We start from the raw sequence: 24,887 nt of genomic DNA on the forward strand, positions 1-24,887 counted from the left end.
TTCGCAAGAGTTTGGAAGTAAAAATGCAGATACTTGCCGCTGTCGTGAGCCTCGCTCTGCTCCTCGAGCAGGGCTTTGCAAGTCCTGAGCCTCAAAGTCCAGCTGGCTATGGCTATGGCAAGAAGCCGTCGTGTCCGGCTGGTAAGTGATGCTCACCCTGGCCAGAGTGTGCACGATTCCTAAGAGCGTATAGATAAGTGCTTCTCCAAGATTCGTTTGAATAAGCCCGTGGCGAAAATCGCGTCTTCTGTCTGTAGCAAGTACATCAAGTACACGGCTACAGTCACCAAAACCACCACAACTTCCTCTACTACTACGATCACGACCACGACCAAGGTGGTCCAGAGACCAACGCAGCCTACCATCACATCTACCACTACTGTCACTTCCACCCCACCAGCAGTAACAGTAACGAATCCATTCACTTGTGCCACTACAACTAAGACTGTGGAAGAACCTTTCCCAACCTTTGTGAACTACGTTTCGCGAGGAGCTGAGCCTGACCTCAAAAAGAGAGCTGTACCCACCGTGAACGTTCCTTCTGTCCTTGGAGCGGGATGCGGCAGCGGCAAACCATTCACCTCGAAGATCAGCAGTGCATGCTCTTGCTTGCTTGGAGCGACAAAGACACGAACTTCCACTGCCACGAGCACTGTCTCTGTGACTACCACCATCACCTCGACCAGTACTGTCCCCGTAGGAGTGAGTTGACACTTGCCGACATTCGCGCTTCTCAATTGCTGACTGACGCATCGTAGACAACAACAACCACTACCACTGTCACGGACCCCATACCAACCTCGACTGACTGCCAAACCACCACGGTCACCACCACCACCTACACAGGAGCCTTCAGTTGCGGTGGCCCTATCTCCTCCACCTACACAACGGAAATAACCCGCACATGCACGAACGTCGCACCCCCCGGACAGACAAACGCAGACTTCCGTATCGAAGGCGGTTCCGAAGGCACCATCTTTGACGACTGCATCGTTTCCGGACCTCGCAATGTCACCACCCCTTCGGGTGGAACACACAAGTGCGACGGAACAAACAACAACGCCAACCCAGCACCAGGAAGCACCCTCACCACGTAACTTGATTCCACTGGTGCGCAGGAAGGCTTTGACTTTGATGGTACTTACAGCAATGCTGTTGAAGACTTCTCCATCTTTAGAATATCCGCGACAACAGAGACTGGAACCCAGTCCTGGCGTATATTGAGGAACCGGTTCCTCCGCGATGAAACTGGTGGTTGCCGATTACCAAGTTTCAATGACGACGACAACCTCTGGGCATTTGACGCTTTCGCGCCGAATGTTGGCGCCCTCAGGGTCTTCCCGTCAATCGCGGTCGTGAGACCAGGAGAGACAATCACTGTGGGTGTCACGTCGCGAAACTCGAGAAATGGCATCGACACCGCAGCGCAAGGTGCCACGTTGGGCACTGGATCTACAACCGATGCCAACGGCAACCTGCAGCTCACTGCCCCGACAACGCCAGGCTGCTATCAGTACAAAGCCGAACGGAACAACTCCATCCGCTCGAATGCCTTGTACTTGACCGTTCTGGATGGGTTGTGAGGGTGGGATGTGAAGTGCGGATCATCTTACTTCTCCGCTGCAGTGAGTCTTTGTTCGAGAATAGCCATCCCCTTATGAGTATCCGATCGCAGCAGATGTGCCAGGACAAAGTGGAGGACAAAATGCGCTTGTAAGATCCGTAAATTTGCGCCTGCCGGGGATCAGTCAAGGCCTTCCCTTCAATACTGGGTATCGCAGATATTGCTCTACGCTTTCTTGAGCAAAGGCTTCCTCCATGCAACGGTACTTGTTCCAGACAAAAGTGCGAATCCTCATCAATGCCAGATGTGGAAGGGTGTATCCGGCTTGATTTCCAGCTAATATTCGCCTGACACATCGAAGAAGCCGGAGTCGAGGTGCCGTATAGCGACAGGCACACAGAAAGTCATCCGTGTGCCTGGTACAAGCTGACGGAGACCAGAAAAGCGAGCCGCAAATTGATGCGTAGCGGCGCTGCGAGCAGCGCGAGAAAACGGATTACAGTGATCCCGCATCTAATGTGCGGCGCAATGTCTGGAAAGCCCATGCATCGCTGCTCGTGTATCTCCTTTCATCATCTCTACCATCAAGAGTCGTGCATAACTAATCTGCAATTCCTGATTGATGCGAGATCTTCGGCTGACCATGGCCATCATGTAGCTGGCAAGCAGCCCGTACGCAGCTTCTCGAATAGATGGAAGGCCTATAAGTACATGGCGCATGGCCAGCGAATCTCTCCTATGCATCGTAATCTGTTTGTAGGCCCAAGACGCCCAAGCAGAACACATCCCAATCGAAATACTATATCCAATCTATCGGCCGCCATCCATGACACATTACAGAACTGCTAGAATGGGTATCAGTATTCTTCCGAGGGTTCAAGGCGAAGGCTGCGGAACGGAGACGATCAAAGAGGCTATGAGGCGGGCATTCTGGACGGCTAATTTGCACCGGATTGAAGTTTCGGCCATGGAGTTCAATCAAGGTGCTTGTCTGTTATACGAGGAGCTTGCATTTGTTGTCCGATGTAGAGATGGCAAATGCCGGTGGGGGAATGGTTGCGAATGGGACGTGGTGCGCTGCGCGTTGCTCGAACGTGAATCGAGGGCGTCTTAGGATATATAGTTTCCTTTAGTATCGCGAGCGCTCATTATCCACTGCTATTCGCCTCGAGCGCGAATGACGGAGCCATACTAACTGGCATCGTGTGTGATTGATAGTTAAACTATGGCCCGGCCAGTTTCTTTAGCGTAATCATTCCAGCTACTATATAAATCTGCTGAGCCCATGGCCGATGCAGGCACATTCTAAGTCCCGCATATGGCTCAGCAGAGCCATGCAATGGCCATTCATAAACTCTTTGAAACTATGTTATCAGCCACCAGCATAACCAGAGCCACGAGCACTATCCACCCAAGCACACAGCAAAGCAAGCCTTGCTCTCGAGACCCTGGTGTCCAAATAGCCTAGCACACAGACTGAAAGACGATGGACCCTTCGACTCAGTTGCACGCGTCTATCGATAGCTAGAGGCTTGTTGACATAGCTCCGCAATGCTGCTTAGGACGGCCTACGTTAACTGCGCTACTGTCGCTCGATGAAGTCTTCGTATCCGGCTTCACTCGGCCTATATAGCTGCAAAGGTCTGCATGTGATCCATGTGCAGCACGAACGGAGGACTCTTGGCTGTGACTCTGTAGGTCTTGGGCAAGCTTGAGCGCTCGTAAATTTGTTTTAGTGAAAGCTACTTCGTCAACTGCCAAATACGGAGTAGCGATCGACAATACTAGAGTAACTCTCCGCATTTGTACGAAGGTGCCAAGGGAACATTCTAACACCTTCCTTTCCAAACTTCGACTTGTATAGCACTAAGGAATCTTGGCTACCCGGATTGCTACGGCACATGTATTCGTGCAACATCCACTAAGGTCACATCACAGCATTTGCCTCGAATGGTGAACAGCTAGAGAGATCTGCCGTTAAATCGGGTGACATTGATCAACAAGTTTCTAGAAAACATGCTGGGCATTGCTATACCACCTCGTATCATGACAGACTAGACAAGCAGCAAGCTGTGCCTGGAAGTGCCGCAATGTGTGTGAGGACGATTGTTATGCCAGATCGTTGAAGGTGTATAAAAGCTATATCGTTGTCCTCGAATCCACACACTTTCTCGAACTCAGTCGCTCGTACAGACTTACGCATTTACGTATCTTTCTCCACCCGCCCCAAGCAAGCGAGATGTACAGACTCCTCCAGCTTCTCGGCCTTCTCCCAGCCGCCTTTGCTGCACCGCACTTCTCTTCACTGGCTCGACGTCAAGCCAGCCAGCTCATCTCCGACAAATGGCTCGTGAAGACCAAGAGCGGTTCCGACTTTTCTAACGTCCTAGCTGAGGTTGCCGATGTGCTTGGTCTTAGCGAGTTCAAGCCAGAGAAGGAATTCCACATTGGCGATCTGAACGGGTTCACTCTTGCAGGCTCCAAGCAGCTCGCAGATTCAATCTTGGCCCTAGACTCTATTGAAGGCCTGCAGCAAGATCAGCGTGTCGAGGTTGATGCCATAGTGTCACAGGAGAATGCGCCATATGGACTTGGAAGGATCTCTAGCCGCACGCCAGGCAGCTCGACGTATAGGTTTGATGATTCCGCTGGATCAGACACATTCGTTTATGTGATTGATACGGGCATCAATGCCGAGCACATCGACTTCGGTGGCCGGTAAGTCACCCTCTATGCTTGCCTCTCCCAGCACTAGCGATGTCCGGGAGCTGACGAACATTTAGCGTCTCTTTTGGCTTCAGCGCTATCGCAAATGAGCCCAACACTGACCTTAACGGCCATGGTACCCATTGTGCCGGCACTGCCGCTGGTACCCAGTACGGTGTTGCAAAGAATGCATCCATTGTCGACGTCAAAGTCATTGACCAAACCGGAGGCGGGCCACTCTCCAACATTGTCGTTGGTCTGGACTGGATTCTCAACGACATTACGTCCAAGAGTCGTTTCGGCAAATCAGTAGTCAGCATGTCTCTAGGCGCGGTGACTATCTTTGGCGGTACCAACTTGCTCGAAGAAGCTGCCGCTGCGCTTGTCAATGCTGGAGTCTTCGTGTCAGTAGCAGCGGGCAACTTCAACATTCCTGTAGAGCTCATGGCACCGGCTAATGTTCCGGTTGTGTGCTCCGTTGGAGCTACGGACGCGAAGGACGCCCGAGCTGGTTTCTCTAACTATGGGGCAGGGATTGATATCCATGCTCCAGGTGTCGATATCCAGTCCGCTTGGATTGGGGGCATTGATGCTACTAACACCATCAGTGGGACGAGCATGGCAGCGCCTCATGTTGCTGGACTCGGAGCGTACTTGCTTGCTTTGGAAGGGGATCGAAGCGGTTCTGAGCTGTGCAACCGCATTATCGACCTCTCCACGAAGGATGTGATTACGGATGTGTCAGGAAGCCCAAACAGGCTTGCGTTCAATGGCGTAGCATAAGCTCTTAGGGCAACTTTGTTGTTTCGTTCGCATTGTCTTGAACTTCAACGGCGGAATATGAATATCCGGAATGCCCAGTCTGACATGTTTCCATCTACAGAACATACCTAAAATGCAAATTCTCCTTATCCGTCAGATCCCTGAACCCCAACCTCTCCTTCTCCTTCTCATCATCCAAGCCCAGTCTGTCCCTTCTTCGATTTTCTTTCCATAGTACCCAGTACAACGTGACGGCCGCCACAATTGTGACTCCATAACATCCGATCAACCCTGCCCACAACTCAGGATAATGCCTCGCTCTCGTCTGGCTTCGAATCATTTGTGGTCCAACAATATTGCCCACGCAGTATGCCACAAAGACTGCACTGGCCATGAAACTCTTCTTTGTTTCTCCTGCAACATTTCCAGCGCCGAGGGTCACAGTCAAACTGACGACAGGCCCGAAGAAGCCGATGAGAGAGTAGCCTACGACAGGCGCGACAGGTCGGACGCCCCAAGAGGATTGCCAGATGGTGATGAAGCCGGCGATGACGGGAAGGGTACAGAGTAAGAGGAGAATTATACGGATGTTTTTGAAGCGAGAGGCGAGGTAGCCGGCCAAAGGTATGCCGACAGCGCAGATCGCGCCTAATGGAAACTGGAAGAGGATCGATTCGAGAGGAGTGTAGCCGAATGTGGACACAATGAGGGGACCGAATCCGGACACGGCGCCGTTGACGGTGTAGGCTGAGCCCATGATGAGGGAGACGAGCCAAACTTTGGGATCGAGGAGGGATTCCTTGATTTGCGATTTCTTGATGCCATGCGTGAGGTGCCGGGTGCCGGTTTGACCTTTTCGCAGGCGTTCGACAGCGACGATGCGTTCGGCTGGGGTGAGGTACCAAGCTGTGTGCGGAGAGTCTGGGAGGAAGAAACACCAGATGCCGAAGAGGAAGGTAAGCCCTCCCGCGAGTACGTAGATGTATTGCCAAGATGCGAGAGCTCCGCCTTCAATTTGGGCGAAGCCGTAGTTGAGAGCACTACCGATGACTGTGAACCAGCCTGTGCCTGAGAACCACCAAGATTGACGAAGAGCTTGTTCACGTTGCGTATAGTAGCCAGAGACGATGATCATGAAGGATGTCGGCACGATGGACTCAGTGAAGCCAAGGAAGAATCGAATGACGATGAGACCTTGCCAAGATGTGACACCTGCTGTAGCGGCGCAAACCACAGCCCACATCATGACCATTGGTCCAAGCGTCCAGCGTAGGTTTAGTCTTTGGAGAAGGTAGGTCATTGGGTAGGAACCAACAAGCTGACCAAAGTAGAAGACCGATGTGGCCCATGATAGGCGCGAAGTATCTACTGTAGGCGGTGTCGTACTTCTGTCGGTGACGGCAAGGCTGAGATCGGTCGTCATACCGAACAATGCTGCGCTGCCCAGAATCGCTTTATCGTAGTAGACGAGTCCATAGCCAATGACCATAGCCGGCATCAAGAAGATATCAATCTTGCGGAGGACTTTGCGTTCTAAAGATGCATCATACTCGCGTGCCTCGTCGCCGAGAGATAATTCGCTTGAGGTTTCGGGCAATGTATGAACATTGCTGCGATCAGAAGCTTTGGCTTGTGATGTATTCGCCACATCGTCCTGGGCTATGGCAGCCGTGCCCATGGTTGCAACTATTGATTGAGGTCGATCGTCTATGACCAGAACTTGATGCCAGTCATGTTAAGTCGATGAGAGAGCACGGCGTGTAGGTAAAGATGAGGTTGAGAGAAATTGTTTCTGAGCTTCATTAGCGTGTTGAGTTGGCGATTCTAGGCGATGCTTGAGGTATCGCGTCGCGGATTTGCCCCGCACCAGCCGTGTGCATGTATTGTGGACATGCAAAGTACGTGCTGAAAGTCGCGTAACACAGCGTCCGTTGCAAGCATATCCCAAAATGTCAACGAAGAGGTGTGATGTTCGTGGACCACCAAATGAACAAGAACGCCCAGAGCTCAGCGGCCAGCTGCAAAGGTAGACTCTAGCCACCATCGACTCAACTGCGCTCGGTATGTCAAACAGATCCATCGGTTTGTGCTGACTAAGGCCATCCTTAGACTATCCTTGCTTTCTCGATTGGCTGCTAATCCCTCCGAAATGCGACCTGGATCGGCGTGGTACAAAGGAAGGTCTTTTGCAGGCAGGACTCAGAGTGCTAGCATAGCATGTTGAATGTCGTGGATTCTTGCTATTGTCTGTAGCCAGAGATATTGCCCAGTCTTCCCGTTTGCATTCCAATGGTATATTGGCGATGGTGTTCCACCACAACCACCATCGCGTGGGGTATGATTTATTATTCCCTCTCTTCCGCAGCCACAGCTTCACATAACGACCCTCCTGATTCGGATCGGCCCATCCAAGTCCGCAATCGTCGCACTCTCAGGCAAGACTTGTCCCTTCCTCAGAATCTCGCAGTCGCCGAATTCCCTCATCTCAAAAGCCAACTCGTACACAGCGGGCAGCACTTCCTCCCACTTTTCATATCCCAGCTCCGCCAACTGCGCATCGTTCAGCTGCAGAGCAACTTCACTCGGCTTGAATACAGCCGGCGGCTCCGTCTGATCCAGCATCTGCACGAATGCATTCTTCACAGCTTCATTGCTGGCGGCATCGGTCGGATTGGCTGGACCACCCTTCGGCTTCAGCCCCCAGAACCATTCGTACCAGGTCTGCTGAGGCAGACGAGAAGAGGATTTCAGTTGCTGAAGGTACTGATCGCGATCGATTCGGGCTTCCATGGCGACGGCGGTGATGCTGTATTGCGAGAACGTCAGTGGTGGAGTGAAGGTAGATGGAGAGGGAAGAATGTGGAAGCCACGGTGGAGAAGCGGAACTTACACGGTGACTTTGGCGAGGTCCCGCGCTTGGCTGGGCTGACTGTACAGATCGCTTCGACACCTCACTCGTCCTGCTTTCTTCGTCTTCGTCTCCTTGACTTCACTTCTACTTCCCACTTCACTCGGGCTTGATGTTCGTCGACGCATACTGAACATAAGGCTCCATTAGGAGACTGCAAAAGGCAGACGGAAAAGAGTCCGTGGTCCTTACATCTTATACTAACCCCACGAGATCACGTTGGCCTTATGCTTTCAAGGCTCCCTAGAACATCCGCACTTCTATTCCTTGTCCCGGCCACTTACGTCTCATTATACCCGGCTCGTGCATAGGACCGATCTGGCCGTCCCCGCAAAAGGGTCTCTCGGAATTGCTACTGTCCTTCACGATGACTCGGCGGTGCTTGACCACATCGCTCACATGTCCATCTTTTGAAGCACTGGTTTCTCGGCAGATGTCAGGCAGACTGGATGGAGCCAGGCGGTAGAGCCCGCTTTCGTTGGCTGCCTGATCCGCCGCAAGGATGACTGCCAACCTTCGAGGTAAGCTTCATCGTCATGGTTCGCATGAGTCGTTCGCCGATCGGCACTGGTTCTCAGAGATGCCAGCTTTTCTACGGAGGAGACAAAACCACTACACACGCAGTTGCGAGTATAGCCACTGCAGAGCTACTCGGGAACCATTCTGTCCATGCTACTTTAAACACGTTGGCCAGCTTCCCACCTGTCCCCAACCGGATCTTCGCGTACTGGTACACAAGGACGATGACGAACAATATGGTGACTATTGCACAAGGAGGGACTTCACAGACTGCAACGAATTCTACTATCGCTAGTCGATACTTCTCCACACAGCAAGCTCCTCTGTCCCATTATGGCCGAGGCTTTGCGTACTCAAAATTCTTGTACCATGCGGAAACCCAATTCTACCATCGGAGATTACGACATCGTACTTCGTATGCTCCCTGCTTCCGATGAGATCAGGATAATCGGATGCTACGATGGGACCATAGAAGAGCTGGCCTGCAGTCTAGACACAGTAAGTACCTGGCAAGTCAAGGGCTGTATGCGAGGGCTGGAACATACCTTATTCGATGGAACATCAGTATCGATGTAAAAAGGTCCGGCAAATGACAGCGTTGTGTTTGCAGCTGGAGCGACGTCAGACACCTTTTCACAATGAGCAGTGAGAAGAGGACTGCACACCATCTGTGATCACCACCGAAACATAGCCCGATTTGGTGTATATCAATTGGCCAGCTGGGTTTGCGCCGAACTCAGTATCCTTCCCTGGCACGCCATTGTATAGACTGATAATGCGGCGTAGGGTTAGCGAGTACTCCATCGTGGACAACGCCGAAAATTCCTTCTGCCCTACTTACGTCGTGGTATTGACAAGAGCGTAGGTGCCAGCCAAAGCCTTCAGGATAGTCTGAGAATTTACCATGGCGAGACGATCGCTTCAGTACGGAACTCAGATTTGGCGATACCAATGTTCTTACTGAGCGCAGTGCTGCGAAGAGGTAAGCTTTATATTATCCTGCACCACATCCGGGGCTCCCGGTCTTACCACCTCGTATACGGTCCAATCCGTACCAGTATGGTGTCACTGACAAATGCCTGCGCGCAACTTCAGCATACAGCTTTTACAAGTGTACTCAGACTCTCAGTATACCAGCTCTTTGTTTATATTCTGGTCTGGAGCAGCGATAGAAACGGAAATAATCCTTGGCCCAGACGGTTCTGGGGAGATGTCTCAGTTTTACGATGGTAGACGGATGACCGAGCAGGCATCAAAAGGATGGAGCAGGTGACGCTTGCCTGCTGGATCAGTATCACGTTTTCCTTCACAGTCGACATACTCCGATGCTGATCAGACTCTGAACCCAGTATTACTTACCTGATGAGTGTCGAGCAATGCATCATGCTCAAGTACAGACGCTAGAATGGTTTTCAAGCCACTTTCCGAGATCCGTTGACAGCGACAACTGTCAGGTTGCAAGTACGGGTCAACGTATTCCGATCGGCTCTATCGAAAGACAGCAACCCGCGATGATGGGATCTGAATCAAGCAGCGACAGGCTTCTCGAAGAGAGCGCGGAGCTACGTCCCTGGAGAGCGCGGAACGCGAGGACTCATCGGCTTGTACCGACGATCCGTTGGCCAGCCAGACGTATACTTCACAGCAATGTTTCTCACCGACTGCAGGGCGAAGCAACGCTTAAGCTTTGACAAGCTGCAAGTTTTGGATCTACTCTACATGGCCACGCGGCTTTCGGGTCTTCGCTGGAGGACCGATTCTCCAACACAGCCATCGATGTTGCCGTGTGAACTTGCTATAAGGCCCAAGAAGAATCTGATCCTTATGCCGTGAAGTCAATAAAGGGCAATGACAATGATGCGCAAGCGTGTGATACTGCGAACAAATCGCCTCCATCGATAGCAGCTCTGCTGGCTTCACAAAGTTTACAAGCAGCGTTTCTTTCCACGAAAATGAGCATGCACACCGTTCAGCCTGATTTTGCCTACGGTGGACAGACTTCAGGCACCATACAAGCCCCAAAAGCCCTCCCGGCTGAGCCGCCGCCTCCTTACACCGAGTGTCTTCATCAAGACGCGTACCAACTCGAACGACCCGCTTTCGAAAGCCACATACGCAGCGACAACTATGAGCTCGAACTGTTGCGATCCTACTCCTCTCGGGCCACTTCATCAAAATCATCTCACCCAGCACTCCAGCCCCCAATCGTCATCCCGCAAACAACGAGATCCTTCAGAGGCCCCTATTACAGCCCTTTCGTCCGAGCCTACGCTCCCGATCTCGCCCAACACGGCATCTCCCGCTCTGACTTCGTTTCTTTCATCAACGGCCTGAACGAATCTTGGGTCGCCCATTATGCTTTCGAGGCAGTCGACCTGGTGGGCTTTGCCATTGGATGTACTGGTCCAGTCGAAGCTATGCTCCTTGGCGCGGGCATAGAAGTCGCAGCACAATTGAGTAGCGCGGCGACGTCGTACTACCGGTCCAAGACCTTTCTGAAAAATTTCAATGCTGAATTGTTTCATCCTTTGGGTTTACATGCTGAAGTATGCAATACCAAAGAGATGTTGGAGAAGATCGAATTTCCTGAGGGCGAATTGAAATTGGAAGCGTTGGATTGGGACGCACAACTTGATGCAGCACTGGTCGACGAAAAGGACAAGACAGCTGCTGATGCAAAAGGCTTCTCGGTGTTGTCTGAAAAGGACTCTTGCACACGAAGAATGGAAGCTTTGAAAGATTATGTCGCTACCCTAGACTTCGACGTTCCGGCACTAGTACGCCCCGAAACCATCCTCAGCAAAATGTCGGCCACGCGAGCTCAGCGTATGACGAAACGCCAGCACAAGAAAGATATCCGAAAGCGAAGCAAGACCGCCAGAAAACGAGCAGAGAGCATCAAGGGTGCCGAAGACGCAATTGCCAATGCTGTAAATGATTTGCGAACCATGGTGATGGAACTCGACGACATGAAATTAAGGAAAGAGCATGAGCTTGCAGAAGCAGCAGGTGATGAGAAAAAGCAGCAGAAGATCAGCAAAGAATTTGAGAAGATGGAGAAAGAGTCGAGGAAGAATTTGGAGAAGACACGGAAGAGACTGGAAGAGGTTGACGGAGGATAGGGAGGAGAAACTTACGCAGAAGATTCGATGGGTTGTTATCTCGAATTGGGATAGGGAAGAACAGAAGGAGGGAGAGGAAGATGATGGGATGTCGGACCGGGAACTGCTTTGATGAAGGGAGACAGACTGGAAGGATTTTCGTTCCGCTCACGCAGTCGATGCTATCTCGCTGTTACCACAAGGCAACCCGGTCGATTCGCAGTAAACATCTGGAGTGAGGAAGCTCATTATCGATATTGGCGACTGCAAATTTGTGCTTCATCGGCACTCAATCGTACAAGATAGGCAGTTGCCACTGCTGTTACGAGTGATTAGAGCCTGAATCGATATATTTGATGGATCTAGAGCAAGCTGAGGCACTTCCTTCTTCTCCATCACACACCTGCGTGACGAAATGATCGTGCTCGCGAAGCTTTGTCAAGTTGTAGCGATGCCGCCGTCTTCACCATGTCTTCTTTGATTCGTTTAAATGTATCCTTAAGGCCTTCCCTGGCCAAGATGGGTGCTTTCGTGAGGAAATCCGCATCGTGATAGCAGGCAGAAATTGCATCTTGAAGCTCCACAGGGAGTACGTGACCTCCTACGCGGGGCATTAGAAATCCAGCTATCCGCTTCCTTCGAATGCCACGGAGGTATCTCAGTGTCAACGGAAACCAGAATCTCGCCACGAATGCTTTGTGATCAGTCTCGTGTATCAAGTGTTCGATTTCCTCCGATCGGTCGCCCGCTACCTGACACGTACGTGCATCTTCCATGATATCTTCCATAAAGCCTTGAGCCGAATGTAAGGGGTCCATGTGCATCATCTCCAGGTAACCTCTTGGGTAGCGGCCATCATTGTGTTCCATTGGCCGACCTCGTCTCTCTTCTTCACAAACAAGGGCCAGTGTGGAGCAGTCGAGTAGTTGAAGGTTGTCGTGTGACGTTAGGCGCGAATATTCTTTGAACTCAATCACTGCACTTTCGATCGAAAGCTCGATAGCAAGTTTGACTCCGTTCTTCGGCAGCCGGCATAGAAGAGCCAGATTCTTGAGATACTTCTGACGATCTATGGACCAATTCTCTCCATACCGGCGTTCGCCAAAGTCAAGAGTTTCGATTTGATTGTAGATGATGTCTGCGGGATCCGGAGTGTGCTCCAGGAGGAACAAAATTGTAGCCGCTGGCAACTCTTTGGAGCAACAGTCAGTACGCTTCTGAATCGTTCGGCTTCTTCACACGACGTACTCAGTAAGAGTTCGCGCTCTTTAAGCATATCGATGACCCCATTGAGATGTTCCTGCTCCTTTGCCGCCTCCACGAGGGAACCTGCAAGTCTCGGCGTTCGATGAGCCCGGACCATCTCCTCGATGAAATGACTGGCATTTGAAGGGATGTCTTTCATGCAAGTCAGTGTCTACTGTGAGCCTCTTGAGTTACATGTGCATCGTACGATAGTGCAACACCAGCCTTTGAGTTTTGAGCAGACCGAGAACAATCTTGAGATGTTTCCGCATTTCAGCCGGGTCCCTTCTAATTATCTCTGCTCTCGGCTCTGTAGAATTTGAAGTCACCATCAGAATGAACGCCAATGCAGCCTCTGGCAAATCTATTGACGATGTTAGCAGAATCAATTGTACAGGATGGGACAGCGTTGAATCATGCCATGAAGCAGTCTGCCAGCTTTGAGCACATTGAGTATCTCATGAAGACGTTGTTTCGCAATAGGAATCCTGCGTACGGTCTCTACTGCTTCATCATCTGCTGCTCCTGCTCCATCACTTTTTATCTCGAGATGCTCCATGATTCAATGCGTGGGGGCGTCAGTGAGATATTGGTCAAGAGATGAAATTGGAGTCCAAGACGTTGCAGAGACATTGATATACCCCCAACTCCCTCCAGGCAACCATCCCTGTGCTCGCCTAGATTGGGTTACACATGTGGAGCTCGTTGAACCGGACAACATCGAGCCATTAAAGTGTATACAGAACGCTGGCATACAGTCCTTCAATTTCGCTACATCATCATCCCTGCGTTTTTCCCATCCTCCCACTAGTCGTATCAACCACTCACGTTCTCGGTGTCCTCCATCTCTCCGACGAGATGCGTGCCTGCAGCATTCTCCCGCGCTATCCCTGACGCCTCCAGGAAAAATTGTTCATCGTAACAGAACGCTGCGATCGCATCCTGCAGTTCAACTGGCAAGATCTGGCCCGCAATGCGTGGTATTAAGAAGTCGGCAATCTCCTCCTGGCGGTATGCGTATAGATACCTCATGGTCAGCGGGAACCAGACTCTCTTGGTAACAGTCTTAGCATCATTTTCGTGCAACAAATGTTCCAGCTCTTGCTGTTGAGCGTCCGAGAATCTGTCCGATCTGCGACTTCCTTGCATATATTCCATTAGATCGTTGACCAAATCGTAAGCCCACATCCAGGCACCCATGCCAAGTATTACATTTTCGTAGGATCTCAGTTCATCGCAATCGACTTCCAATTTGCGTCCATGGCCGACCTCATCGCACACAATCGCCAGCGTGAAATGGTCGAGGATCTGGAGATCTTTATTGCACTTGGGCGTACCGTACGCATCAAATGCCTCGCATGCGCATTCGGTTGCCAATACGATAGCGCAGCCTGGGCCATCCACTGGTAATTGGGAGAGGATGGTCAGGTTTTTGAGACATTCTTTACTGTTCTTGTCCCAGGCCTCTCCATACTCTCCATATGCATTGTGGATTTGGCCGGTAACGATAGCTGCTGGGTCGGCGGAGAGATTCAGCATAAATAGTAGAGTCTCTTTTGGCAGCACTTCAAAGTAGAGTTAGCAACTGATCGACTGACGCCAGAGAAGCCGCAAGACAACGCACACAATAGAATCCTCTTCCTGCAGAGAAGATCGAGGAGCACATCGTGATGTTCTTGCACCTTGTTCGCCGGTTCTGCGGTAGAACATTCAGTCTCACCCTCTATTGGGCTCGAAATAGTCTTGTGTATAGTTGAGCATGGAAGATCTTCCACATAAGTTAGCGTTGTCATCTCCATGGGCGTTGCGTTCCGCCTCATACCTCCCGCTGCGACCTAAGAAGATATCTCTTCTGACGTAGCATTTAGTTTCTGCTCCGCTGCATGTGCTCTCTCATTTGCATCCTTCAGTTGCTCCTTGAGTTCTTCGTAGGTCGGATCTGCCATTAGGCCGACAGTGCTGGCTTTAGTGGTGGGAATCTGTCGTAGCATGAACACGAGGGTTGACAGTCCAGTCAAGGGAGGAAGAGGCACTCGTATTCATCTTCCTCCAGGCAACAGCAAGCGTCCGCCTAGATTGGGTTACACAAGCAAAAGTTGTGGAACCGACCCTCTTCAAGCAATGAGCGACTCGAGAGCATCTGCAAGAGACCATGAGGTGATTGGAGATCGATGCGTTGATGATCCATACCACAAAGGATGAGAGTGGCTGATCTATTCACACTCCTCGATTCGTTTCTTTCGATATTCTCGTCCCACTTGTATCCCTGAAGTTGCAACCATCACTTGGCTTGCTCTACCCTGTCTATTGTCGCTCTTCTTGCGACAATCGGCGCCCGTAGAACGAAGTCTGCGTCATAAAAGAACGCAGATATCGCGTTTTGGAGTTCCACTGGCAACACATGGCCTGCAATGCGCTCCAGGAGAAAATCGCATACTCGCTGTCGCTCGACCTCACGCAGATATCTCAAGGTTGATGGAAACCATCTTTCCTTCACGAACGCTTCGTGATCAGTCTGATGCATCAGATCCTTCACCTCCTCCCATCGTTCAGGCGAAAATCGATATGACTGCCCGTACTTTCCCTGCACAAGGTTCATCAGATGTTCTATGCTATATTCAGCCATTTTTCTCTGAAACGATTGAATCAAAGTGATGTACGATTCAAGCTGGCCGTACGCTTCCCATTCCAAGCCGCGGCCCAGACGGACTTCGGTCCAGGTCACTTTTAACGCGAAGTAGTCGAGTTTGTGAAGGTCATCGTGGGTTCGAGCAAATGAATAACATTCAAAATCGCTATGCGCGCACATAGTCGTCTTTTCAACAGCATGGCGTGCTCCGGCCGGTAGTTCGGCCAAGATGGCGAGGTGATCGAGGTATCGCTCGCGGTCCTTGATGTAGAGCTCGCCTTCGGGTCGCGTATCGCTGTACCTGTGGGGAGTTTTTATCTTGGTATCATAATCTTCGACGGCCTGGAATGGCCATGCGAACTCGTATCGTAGGCTATCTTCCATCTGGCGCTGGAAGATCTTGGCTGGCTCTCCAGTATCCTTGAGAATGAATAGCACAGTAGACATTGGTAGAACTAATTGCAGAGTCAACGATCAGGTTCTCCTCAGATCCGTGTCCATACGTACTGAGGAGCATTTCGCGAGCTTTGAGCACCTGGAGCACATTCTTGAGGTGTCCCTTGGCAGTTGCCAGCTCTTCGGAGACAACATCTGTCTTTTCGTTCGCGGCTTTTAGTTGCTCTTTGAGTCCTTCGTAAGTTGGCTTTGCCATTGGCTGTCTTTTCTCTGCGATCAATTTTCGCAGGAGGAGAAGCGGAATATAGTCCAAGTTAAAATCTTGTCGGCTCCAATTTGCTCCAGGCAACAGCCACGCACTTTCTCTGTGCCCGCCTGGCTCGAGTTACACAAGTGAATGCTGTGCAACACCAGAGCCCAGGCCAGGACTACGAGACCAGCTCTAGACTCTGTTTGCCATCCGATGGCTCCATATGAGCCAGTGCTTGAGCTGCTTCTGCCAGAACACACTAGATCAGTCACCGCTGGACCTACGAGGAATACTCTTTCGATGTGGCTGAGATTCCGTTGCGAAAACGCGAACATACAACCCAGCTGATCCATCTTCAACCCTCGCTCACCATCGGAGAGCCCGCGCTTCAGCATTGCACCCACTGGAGCTGTATTTCGCAGCAGTCTGCTTGGCAACAGTCGCCGCCCTCGCCATGAACTCCGCACCATAATAAAAGCCAGCGATCGTATCCATAAGCTCAACCGGTAATTTATCCTTAGCAATCATCGGCATAAGCAAGTCAGTAACCTTCTTCCTTCGAATTCCGCGCAGGAACTTCAAAGTCTGCGGGAACCAGATCTTCTTTAGAAATGATGGAGTACCTCCTTTGTTGACACTCCTCTTCTTGTCCATGATCTCGCGCGGGAAAATGTACGTTGGCATATGTGTTTTCATGCGACGTTCCAAGTACGGAAGGACATCTTGCCTCGCCTGTAAAAGTGCGTCGATATCGGGTTGAGGATCGAATGTCTTTTCGTCGTTTCGCTTTTCCTTTCGGCTATCGTTTCGACTTTTCATCGTGTGAAATCCCGCAAGTAACGAGCGATCAAGAACAATCAGTTTATCTACCGACCTGCTCAGGTAGTAAAGATCGACTTCCCGTGCCGCCCATTTTCTCGATGCCCCTTTGCCCATCCCGAGTCAATCCTGTCAACCCACCTTCGCAACCTCCAAACTCATCGCCTTGAGCTGTACTTTGGTGCGTTCTTCTCGGCAATAGACGGTGCCTGCGCAATGTAATCCCCGTCATAGCAGAATGCGCATATCATGTCCATGAGCTCCACCGGTAACACGTCCTCGGCAACCAGTGGCACTAGGAACTCGGCGATTTCCTTGCGCTGCAATTCGTGCAAGAACTTCAAGGTCAGCGGAAACCACACCTTATTGAAGAGGATTCGGGCACAACGTTGTGTCTGACCGCTTGCTGGCTTGGGTCCACTAGCTGTGGGCTGCGCTGCTTTGGAACTCTTGGAGCGCTTGCTCGAAACGAAGTTTTCGATGTTACGAAGCAGAAACTTCTTCGGTTGCACAAATTTGTCAATCTCAGATCGCAGGTCGTATGTTTCGGCTGCTTCGTTGGCATGATCGTTGCTGGCTTTTCTGCACACAGCAGCGAGCGTGACGTAGTCGTAGTCTGGAAGCTCTTTGAAAGAAACGGCGCCGCGAAATCCACCATCAAGCTCCTGTTCCGCACATTCAATGACTTTCTCGATGGCAAGATCGGGGCCATCATCCGGTAATTCCGCCAGCAAGGCGAAGTCTCCAAGGCAGCCGTAATACTCTTGGAAGAAGATCAACTCGTCGATTTCGCCAGACTCACGTTGGCTGATGCCGTCGAGCTGCTCCACAAAGACTCCTGCAGCATCGGTAACATCTTTCATCATAAACAACAGAGTAGCCTTCGGAAGGACTGTGGCCAAGATCAGTTGCAGTGTTCCGTTACGAGGTCTTGTGTATCATACCTGGAAGAGCGTTGTGCATTCTCAGCACGCGACGAGCGGCTTCGAGATGTCCGTGCACAGCAGCAACTTCCTCCGTGGCGGCATCTGCTTTCTCCTGCGCGGCCTTGAGTTGCTCTTCGAGCTGTTCGTAAGACGGTTTTGCCATCGTGCTGCTCATGGGGGCGTGGTGGTGCGCTATTGTCAGTGTTAAGTCAGGCAGCGAGTGGTCGAAGTCGAAGTCGTGAAAGATGTGAAGTTGCGATTGCCTCATCTACGTTCAGGCGACAACCCGCGCTCCACGCGCGCGAACCCTTGCCCCGCTAGCGCGACTTCCACAAGTGAAGCCGGATGGCGGCAAGCACCTACCAGCACCTGCAAGACCAGCTCACAACATCTACAACCACGCCCTCCTCTCCAGAATCGACCTCCTCACCTTCGTCGTATTCTTCGCATTCCCACCGCTCAACTTCCCCACGCCAGCATTATCCGGCACAGCCTGCACATCCGCGTCCGCCTTTGCGATAGTCAATCCCGAGAATTTGCTCAGAACGCCCGAGTCGCTACCAGCCAATTCCCCAGACTCCGAAAAAGAGTTCACAGCGCAAGATCTTTTCAAACCGCTACTGCACTTGCTCGCCGCGCTCTTGTCATTTGCAGCGAAGAGCTTTCCAGCAAAGTCCTGCTCTGCGGCCTTCACATTGTCGAAAACACTTCCCTCGACCAAGACATAGCTCGACGAGCCCTCGAACGCGTGGCCGGAGTTGTCGGACCAGTAGTTGTTGACAGCGTGGAGGAGAGTGTTCTTGTCGACCTTTGGCGAGCGGCCGGAGGTGTGGTGGATGTGGTTGCCCTTGAGGGTAATTTGGTCGTTCTCGCCGGTAAGGAAAAGTCCCCAGTAGTGTTCGCCGTTGCAGCTGGCGGAATATTTGGTCTGGCCATCGAAGTTGTTGTTGGTGATGGCGATGCCGGTGTTGGTTTCGTAGCCGGCGACGAGCATCATGCGGCCAATGTTGTTGATCTGCACCATAAGTTAGATCGCTTTACAGCGATTGGGACAATGACTTACTGTGACATGATCGATCCAAACGTTTGAGCAGCCGTTGAGAGTGATAGCATCTCCTCCCCAGACATACTTGGGGTTGAGCTCAGTAATCTGAATGTTCTGAATAATGACATTCTCGGCGCCGCCGGAGAGGGAGAGGCCTTTGCCCTTGATCACACCCGAAGAGCCCGAGCCGATGATGCTCTTGTTGCTTCCGACCTTGATGGCCGATGTACCAGCGACATCGTAAGTCACCTTGACTGCTCCAGCACCCTCTTGATAGTTTCCGCACCAATCATTGGCATTGATTGCGAGTTGGCAACCAGCGCCAGTGCCCCAAGGAGCACAACCAGTCTCAGTCTTGGTTCCCTCTCTTCCGGTGAAGTCAAAGGTCTTGGTAAGGACAATGGTGAGCGTATCCTTTGAGGTCAGGTAGTCGACCAGCTCGTCGGTCGATGTAGGTGTGACAGTCTTGCCTGCAGCTCCACCAGTGGTACCTGCTGCGAAACCAGGCGCTTCGCCGACGACAGATTGCGCCAAGGATAGAGGGCTGGCGGCCAGCGCCAGAGCGAGAATCGGCAACGAGAGCATTTTGAATGAATGTAGAGAAGTCTAAGGAAGGTGTGTGTGCTTGTGAACCAGGTCGCTGCTGGTTCGACCAAGCATTCTTATGTATCTTGCGCTCGACAGCGTTCCAGGGACGAATCCAGCCATGGTTCACATGGCGCGGCCTTCAGTAGCGAGTATATTGTTGCATCAGGCGCTCTCGCTGTCAAGACGAAACTCATACTCCACTGTGTCTTCATCTCGCTTGGCAAGTGGACCACTGCAAGAGAGCGACTGGCCATATCGTGAAGAAGTGGAGCTCGGGACACGGGAAGGAGCGAGAGAATTGTCCCATTCGGCAGTGTAGTGAGGTTCGAACAACGCAATCAGGGCTGCTCAGAATGTGATTCGCGCATTTAGTAGTCGTTATCCGTAGAGTACAGCTCATTGAACGTGTGTGGCTTGGTCGACGACCGCAAGCGAGAAGCCGAGTCCGAGAGTGGAAGTGCTTCCGAAGCCTTGGAAATGTGGAGCTCGTTTGTTCGAGACTTCGGTTGTTACAACGTAGAGGAGCTCGTGGTCGAGAACTTGGAATCTGTTGCACCTGGATGGTCAATGATGGTGTCGCACACGTACAGCTCGTTTGGTTCGCCCGTTCTGTGGCTACTCTTCCATCGCATTGTGCTAACATCTGTGCGAATTGCCGACCAACGTACAGCCTGCTCATGAAGTCGCATCGTGTCATGGATGCGATCGTGACCCTGTCCAAGGGACGCAGAAACCAAATGCGAAGGAAGAAGGTGTTGTCGTCCATGTCGCATTGTATCGCTCTGAGCCGCGGCACAAACGGGTCACCCGAAAGCCCGAAGTTCACTTTACCTTCCCGAAGAGGTACCCGTTACAACGGATCTGGATGTACGGATTATGCATATGCCGGAATGGCGTGGTCGTTTAGCGATCTGCGACGCAGCTCATCCAGTCCTGAACGGCAGCCGACGGTGAAGCCGCATATTGATCTCCACGAAATTGGGCTCATTCTCCGGAGTGATTATGCCATGTCTGATCAGGAATTCGACTACGACTGCACCAGCATCAGGCTTGAAGTCGCCCCTAAGCAGAGCCTCCTGCACCTTGTTGATGTCCATCAGGTAGAACGCGCTGACTTCATCGTCGTGCGGCCTTGGGATCACGTCTGCTGGCAGTTCAATGTCATACACGTAGACGTAGTCAGGGCATACTAGACCCTTTTCTCCAGGAAAGAGACTCCCGGTCGTGCTCATGTGAGAGACAACGCCACGGCATTTGGCTAATTTTTGGATCAGGTCTGCTGGCAGCGAAGCTTCTTCGTCTGACTCCTCGATGATGGTTTGAAACGGTGGTACACCTGACTTTACGCCGCCTGCCACTGTCGAGTCTAGCATGTCTGGACAGATATACAGGTGCTTGGCTCTTCTCGAGATCCACAGCTTCATGCCGCTGTCTGTGTTCGTGTACGCGATCATGTGTGCGCCACGCGTAGTGATGCCGAAAAGTGGCGTGGCGAAGCGTTCAATCTTCACCTGGCCGTCATATCTGGCGCCTGCAATCGCGAAGGGCTCACTGTGCTGACCATTGAATACGTGGAATAGTCTTTGGTCAATGGCTGGTGTGACGACTTCCTGGAAAGCAGCATTGACGGCTTCTGCAGTGTTTGTCCCATTCGAAGAGTCCAAGACACTGACACGGCGCGGATGCTCATGCTGGATATGAAATTTCGAAGTCCATGGCATCTTTTGCACTACCTCTGGCAACAGGTATCCATGAGGGCGATCGTCATTGGGAAGATATAGCCCGTAGTATTGATCAGCAGCCGGACCATACGGGAAGCTGTGTTGGTAGTGAGTGATGCATATCAGATGACGCTGCGACAGACCACGAACTCATCTGTTGCATGTATAACTGGCAGAAAGGAGCGATCTTGTGCTGCCGTCATGGTGTTGTTGGAGTTTTGGAGCTGCGGGGATATTCAATGCGGCTCTGCTGTGTTTGGTTCGTGCCAAGCCTTTTCGGCGCTAAATCATGTGCCAGGGCAACTGTCGTCAATACGAGGTAAACAAGCTCCGAGAAAGTCAGAGCCCAACGGCACCTCCTCCTATACCACGCGTTGTGCATGACTCTGTCGCAAGGAGTTGCTCACGATACCACAACACCGGAACGACCTCGGAAAGGACTCTACGACTCAGCGACATCCCTCCCCTTGGTCAGGCAGCAATTCGCACCACAGCCAAAAGACGAGTCACCCCCACATGCACCGACAGCGAATCCCACAACGCCGGCGCATACTGAACACAACATAATATAACCCACTTAACTTCAGCCCAGCATGGGTGACCAGGAGGACTTCTCACAGCTGCCGCTGATAGAGCAGTTCCAGCACAAGAACTGGAAGGCTCGAAAGGGCGGCTACGAAACTGCCACGAAGGAATTCAAGACCGCGCAACCGACGGACGCCATTGTCAAGGACTTCACATTCGACAGCGGGATATGGAAGGGCGCAGTGGGTGACGCAAACGCTGCGGCACAGCAGGAGGCGTTGGTTGCATACAATGAGTTTCTGAATGCAGCAGGCGCAGATGGTGCGCGCAAGACGAGGAATCAGACAGTCGCGCCTGCCGTGGAGAAGGGCCTTACAGGAAGACCGGCAGCGAAGGCGGCAGCGCTGGAGGCGATCTTGCTATTGATCGAGCTGGACAAGCCTGATCCGGTCGTGGAAGAGCTGCTGCCATTTCTGTCACACAAAACGCCGAAGATGATTGTGGCAGCACTTTCCGCGCTCAAGGAGATCTACCATGCATACGGTTGCAAAGTCGTCGAGCCAAAGCCTGTTCTCAAGCTGATGCCTAAGATGTACGGGCATGCGAACAAGGATGTGCGCGCTGAGGCCCAAGCTCTCACGGTCGAGTTGTACAGATGGCTGCGCGAGGCCATGAAGCCGCTCTTCTGGGGTGAGCTGAAAGAGGTGCAGCAAAAGGATCTGGACAAGCTGTTCGAGCCAGTACAGGCAGAGCCGGCACCACAGCAAGAACGTCTCCTTCGATCACAGCAGGCTGCGAAAGAGCGACAAGCAGAGGCGGCGGCAGCTGCAGGTGGCGAAGAAGATGAAGGCGAGGACGAGGGCGCAATCGATCTGGAGCCCGAGTACGAGGCTGTGGACGTTTTGAAGAAGATTCCAGGAGATTTCAACGACCGGATAGGCAGTACGAAGTGGAAGGACCGCAAAGAGGTCATGGACGAAGTATTTGCAGTGGTGAACGTTCCAGCAATCCAGGAAGGCTCTTTCGACGATCTCATCCGAGGGTGCGCGAAAAGTATGAAGGATGCCAACATTGCAGTGGTCACAGTCGCTGCAAACGTGGTCGAGGCGCTCGCCAAGGGTCTAAAGAAGTCATTTGGCAAGTACCGAAGTCAAATACTTGCATCGATGCTCGAGCGTTTAAAGGAGAAGAAGCCGACAGTCACCGACGCGATCGGGGCAGCCTGCGACGCCGTGTTTGCGGCCACCAGCCTTGGTGATGTCCAAAGTGACATTCTGGAAGCACTGAAGAACAAGAACCCGCAAATTAAGGAGAACACCGCCAAATTTCTCGCACGCGCGCTGAAAACGACTCGGGATGCACCAACTCCAGAGCAGACGAAAGAAGTTGCGGAAGGATGCAAGAAGCTTTTGACGGAAAGTGCGGCACCGCTGCGAGATGCTGGCGCTGAAGTACTTGGAATTCTCTGGAAGATCATGGGCGATCGAAACATGCTCGCACATCTCGAGGGGTTGGATGATATCCGCAAGACGAAAATTACGGAAATGCGCGATGCTGCAGAAGTTCGAGCAAAATGGAAGCCGAAGGCCGCGCCAGCACCCAAAGCAGCAGCAGCAGCCCCGGCAGGCAAGAAGCCAGCGCTTGGGACAAGAAGACCAGCAGCAGGTGGTGTTAAGAAGTCAGCGCCTCCGAAGGCGGTTAGTCCACCTCTTACCGAAGACGCACCTTTGCAACCGCGCCCCACGACACGACCTGGCGTCAAGCCGCCGGGTGGACTCAGACCTCCAGGAGGGCTCAAGCCACCGAGCTCCGGGTATGGCAAAGCACCTGCTGCTGGTGCAGCCTCACCGAAGCGCCAGGGCGTTATATTGGACGAGCCTCCACAGGTGCCTACAACTCCCCGCGCTGGTGCTGGTCGTGGTCTTGCAGGTAGATCACTAGCCAAGCCGGCTGCTGCGCCAGCCTCACCGCCAGCACAACGACAACCAGAATCAACATCGTCAGCACTGAGCCAGATCGAGCGGCAAGAGTTGACAGATCTCCGGGCAGAAATCGACCTTGTGCGAGAACAGGCATCCACCCTACGCAACGAGAAACTAAGGCTTTCTTCACAAGTATCGGAGCTCCAGGTCCAGAATGCACAGCTTATTGAAGATCACACGCGAGATGTATTGCAAATTAAAGCTAAGGAGACGCAATTGGTACGAGCTCGGTCAGACGCCGAATCTGCAGAGGACCGTGCCAACAGTCTTTCGCGCGAGATCGACAGGCTGAAGCGCGAAATTGCCAGACTGGGCCGATCGCCTGCTGGTCGTGACAGTCCTGTCGATGGCTATGGCAGTGGCCCAGCTTCACCGCCACCACAGCCACGGCCCAGCTACGGCACGCAGAGAACTTATGGTGTTCCAAGCTCGCGCGCGTATGGTAATCTCGACGCTGCTAATGGGTACTCGAACGGTGAAGGTAAGGAGAACCGTCCGAGGACTTTGTCAGACGATAAGCTAAGAGGTGGTGCTGGTGCAGGTATCGAACGACCAAGCTCGAGAGCCCTGTCAGGAGGATCAAGTGGCCGAGCCACACCGAATGGCGATGGTGCTAGCAGTCTGAGGGGCAGTCAAGGTGGTGGTGACGGCGTGGAGAGCTGGCGGAGAGCTGCTGAAGTAACCCAAAATCTCAAGGCGCGGATCGAGATGATGAAGGTATGTGGCAATCCATTTATTTCAGCGCAGAGGAGGAAGTGCAACGACTAATACTTTTACAGGCTCGCCAAAATATCGGACGTGGACAATAGAATGGCCACAACGATGCTGTCGACCAGGGCACTCACTACTCTGCGCTACCTCGCAGCCGCGTTGCCTCGTCTCAGGGAGCGCCAGCGATGCACACACGCACGACATCTGCTTTTCAGCCCGAAAGCGAAGCGGACATTCAGCACACAGGCAACTCACCTGGACCTGAAAGCACAAGCCACGACGGCCACCCCGATCTTCAGCATTCTTCATAATCACCCCTTTCGTACTTCTTCTCACATATTTCGACTTAATCCTGCGACGACCGGAGACGACTAGCATGCGAGTGGTGGGATTAGCATTGGAGGATCAGAACACATGGCGTACACGGAGCGTTGCATGCGAGCGAAGGTCTTTCTTGGGATTTTTGGTTTTACCGTTTGAATGCTGCGGC

At 52.2% G+C, this 24,887-nt stretch overlaps 14 protein-coding genes across 14 annotated transcripts; 4 read left to right on the forward strand and 10 right to left on the reverse strand.

Moving 5' to 3' along the window:
• Positions 1-23: 23 nt before the first annotated feature.
• RHO25_009824 (uncharacterized protein) lies at positions 24-1,583 on the forward strand (the record flags this gene model as incomplete). Its single annotated transcript, XM_023601351.1, has 4 exons — positions 24-141; positions 194-702; positions 759-1,093; positions 1,148-1,583. The coding sequence occupies 4 exons, from the start codon at positions 24-26 to the stop codon at positions 1,581-1,583; spliced, it is 1,398 nt and encodes a 465-aa protein (XP_023453736.1).
• A 2,220-nt stretch (positions 1,584-3,803) lies between these two features.
• Positions 3,804-5,053, forward strand: RHO25_009825 (uncharacterized protein; the record flags this gene model as incomplete). The annotated part of the gene is made up of 2 exons (XM_023601352.1): positions 3,804-4,282; positions 4,348-5,053. 2 exons carry the CDS (start codon positions 3,804-3,806, stop codon positions 5,051-5,053), a joined length of 1,185 nt encoding a protein of 394 aa, XP_023453720.1.
• Positions 5,054-5,147: 94 nt separating this feature from the next.
• On the reverse strand, positions 5,148-6,710 carry RHO25_009826 (uncharacterized protein; the record flags this gene model as incomplete). The annotated part of the gene is made up of 1 exon (XM_023601353.2): positions 5,148-6,710. One exon carries the CDS (start codon positions 6,708-6,710, stop codon positions 5,148-5,150), a length of 1,563 nt encoding a protein of 520 aa, XP_023453734.1.
• A 695-nt stretch (positions 6,711-7,405) lies between these two features.
• Positions 7,406-8,068, reverse strand: RHO25_009827 (uncharacterized protein; the record flags this gene model as incomplete). The annotated part of the gene is made up of 2 exons (XM_023601354.2): positions 7,406-7,838; positions 7,923-8,068. The coding sequence occupies 2 exons, from the start codon at positions 8,066-8,068 to the stop codon at positions 7,406-7,408; spliced, it is 579 nt and encodes a 192-aa protein (XP_023453713.2).
• A 682-nt stretch (positions 8,069-8,750) lies between these two features.
• RHO25_009828 (uncharacterized protein) lies at positions 8,751-9,365 on the reverse strand (the record flags this gene model as incomplete). Its single annotated transcript, XM_023601355.1, has 4 exons — positions 8,751-8,948; positions 9,005-9,069; positions 9,125-9,228; positions 9,301-9,365. The coding sequence occupies 4 exons, from the start codon at positions 9,363-9,365 to the stop codon at positions 8,751-8,753; spliced, it is 432 nt and encodes a 143-aa protein (XP_023453712.1).
• Positions 9,366-10,411: 1,046 nt separating this feature from the next.
• On the forward strand, positions 10,412-11,581 carry RHO25_009829 (uncharacterized protein; the record flags this gene model as incomplete). Its single annotated transcript, XM_023601356.2, has 1 exon — positions 10,412-11,581. The coding sequence occupies one exon, from the start codon at positions 10,412-10,414 to the stop codon at positions 11,579-11,581; it is 1,170 nt and encodes a 389-aa protein (XP_023453711.1).
• A 374-nt stretch (positions 11,582-11,955) lies between these two features.
• RHO25_009830 (uncharacterized protein) lies at positions 11,956-12,965 on the reverse strand (the record flags this gene model as incomplete). Its single annotated transcript, XM_023601357.2, has 2 exons — positions 11,956-12,752; positions 12,809-12,965. The coding sequence occupies 2 exons, from the start codon at positions 12,963-12,965 to the stop codon at positions 11,956-11,958; spliced, it is 954 nt and encodes a 317-aa protein (XP_023453710.2).
• A 656-nt stretch (positions 12,966-13,621) lies between these two features.
• Positions 13,622-14,344, reverse strand: RHO25_009831 (uncharacterized protein; the record flags this gene model as incomplete). The annotated part of the gene is made up of 1 exon (XM_065603219.1): positions 13,622-14,344. One exon carries the CDS (start codon positions 14,342-14,344, stop codon positions 13,622-13,624), a length of 723 nt encoding a protein of 240 aa, XP_065459291.1.
• Positions 14,345-15,086: 742 nt separating this feature from the next.
• RHO25_009832 (uncharacterized protein) lies at positions 15,087-16,086 on the reverse strand (the record flags this gene model as incomplete). Its single annotated transcript, XM_023601358.1, has 2 exons — positions 15,087-15,889; positions 15,942-16,086. The coding sequence occupies 2 exons, from the start codon at positions 16,084-16,086 to the stop codon at positions 15,087-15,089; spliced, it is 948 nt and encodes a 315-aa protein (XP_023453709.1).
• Positions 16,087-16,446: 360 nt separating this feature from the next.
• Positions 16,447-16,899, reverse strand: RHO25_009833 (uncharacterized protein; the record flags this gene model as incomplete). The annotated part of the gene is made up of 1 exon (XM_023601359.1): positions 16,447-16,899. The coding sequence occupies one exon, from the start codon at positions 16,897-16,899 to the stop codon at positions 16,447-16,449; it is 453 nt and encodes a 150-aa protein (XP_023453708.1).
• Positions 16,900-17,057: 158 nt separating this feature from the next.
• Positions 17,058-18,000, reverse strand: RHO25_009834 (uncharacterized protein; the record flags this gene model as incomplete). Its single annotated transcript, XM_023601360.2, has 2 exons — positions 17,058-17,791; positions 17,844-18,000. 2 exons carry the CDS (start codon positions 17,998-18,000, stop codon positions 17,058-17,060), a joined length of 891 nt encoding a protein of 296 aa, XP_023453707.2.
• A 216-nt stretch (positions 18,001-18,216) lies between these two features.
• RHO25_009835 (uncharacterized protein) lies at positions 18,217-19,455 on the reverse strand (the record flags this gene model as incomplete). Its single annotated transcript, XM_023601361.2, has 2 exons — positions 18,217-18,840; positions 18,889-19,455. The coding sequence occupies 2 exons, from the start codon at positions 19,453-19,455 to the stop codon at positions 18,217-18,219; spliced, it is 1,191 nt and encodes a 396-aa protein (XP_023453706.1).
• Positions 19,456-20,381: 926 nt separating this feature from the next.
• RHO25_009836 (uncharacterized protein) lies at positions 20,382-21,382 on the reverse strand (the record flags this gene model as incomplete). The annotated part of the gene is made up of 2 exons (XM_023601362.1): positions 20,382-21,276; positions 21,330-21,382. 2 exons carry the CDS (start codon positions 21,380-21,382, stop codon positions 20,382-20,384), a joined length of 948 nt encoding a protein of 315 aa, XP_023453705.1.
• A 390-nt stretch (positions 21,383-21,772) lies between these two features.
• RHO25_009837 (uncharacterized protein) lies at positions 21,773-24,495 on the forward strand (the record flags this gene model as incomplete). Its single annotated transcript, XM_023601363.2, has 2 exons — positions 21,773-24,403; positions 24,466-24,495. The coding sequence occupies 2 exons, from the start codon at positions 21,773-21,775 to the stop codon at positions 24,493-24,495; spliced, it is 2,661 nt and encodes an 886-aa protein (XP_023453704.1).
• Between the last annotated feature and the right edge of the window lie 392 nt (positions 24,496-24,887).

This window comes from Cercospora beticola, chromosome 6 (assembly GCF_033473495.1).
Source record: "Cercospora beticola chromosome 6, complete sequence".
Classification (NCBI taxonomy): domain Eukaryota; kingdom Fungi; phylum Ascomycota; class Dothideomycetes; order Mycosphaerellales; family Mycosphaerellaceae; genus Cercospora; species Cercospora beticola.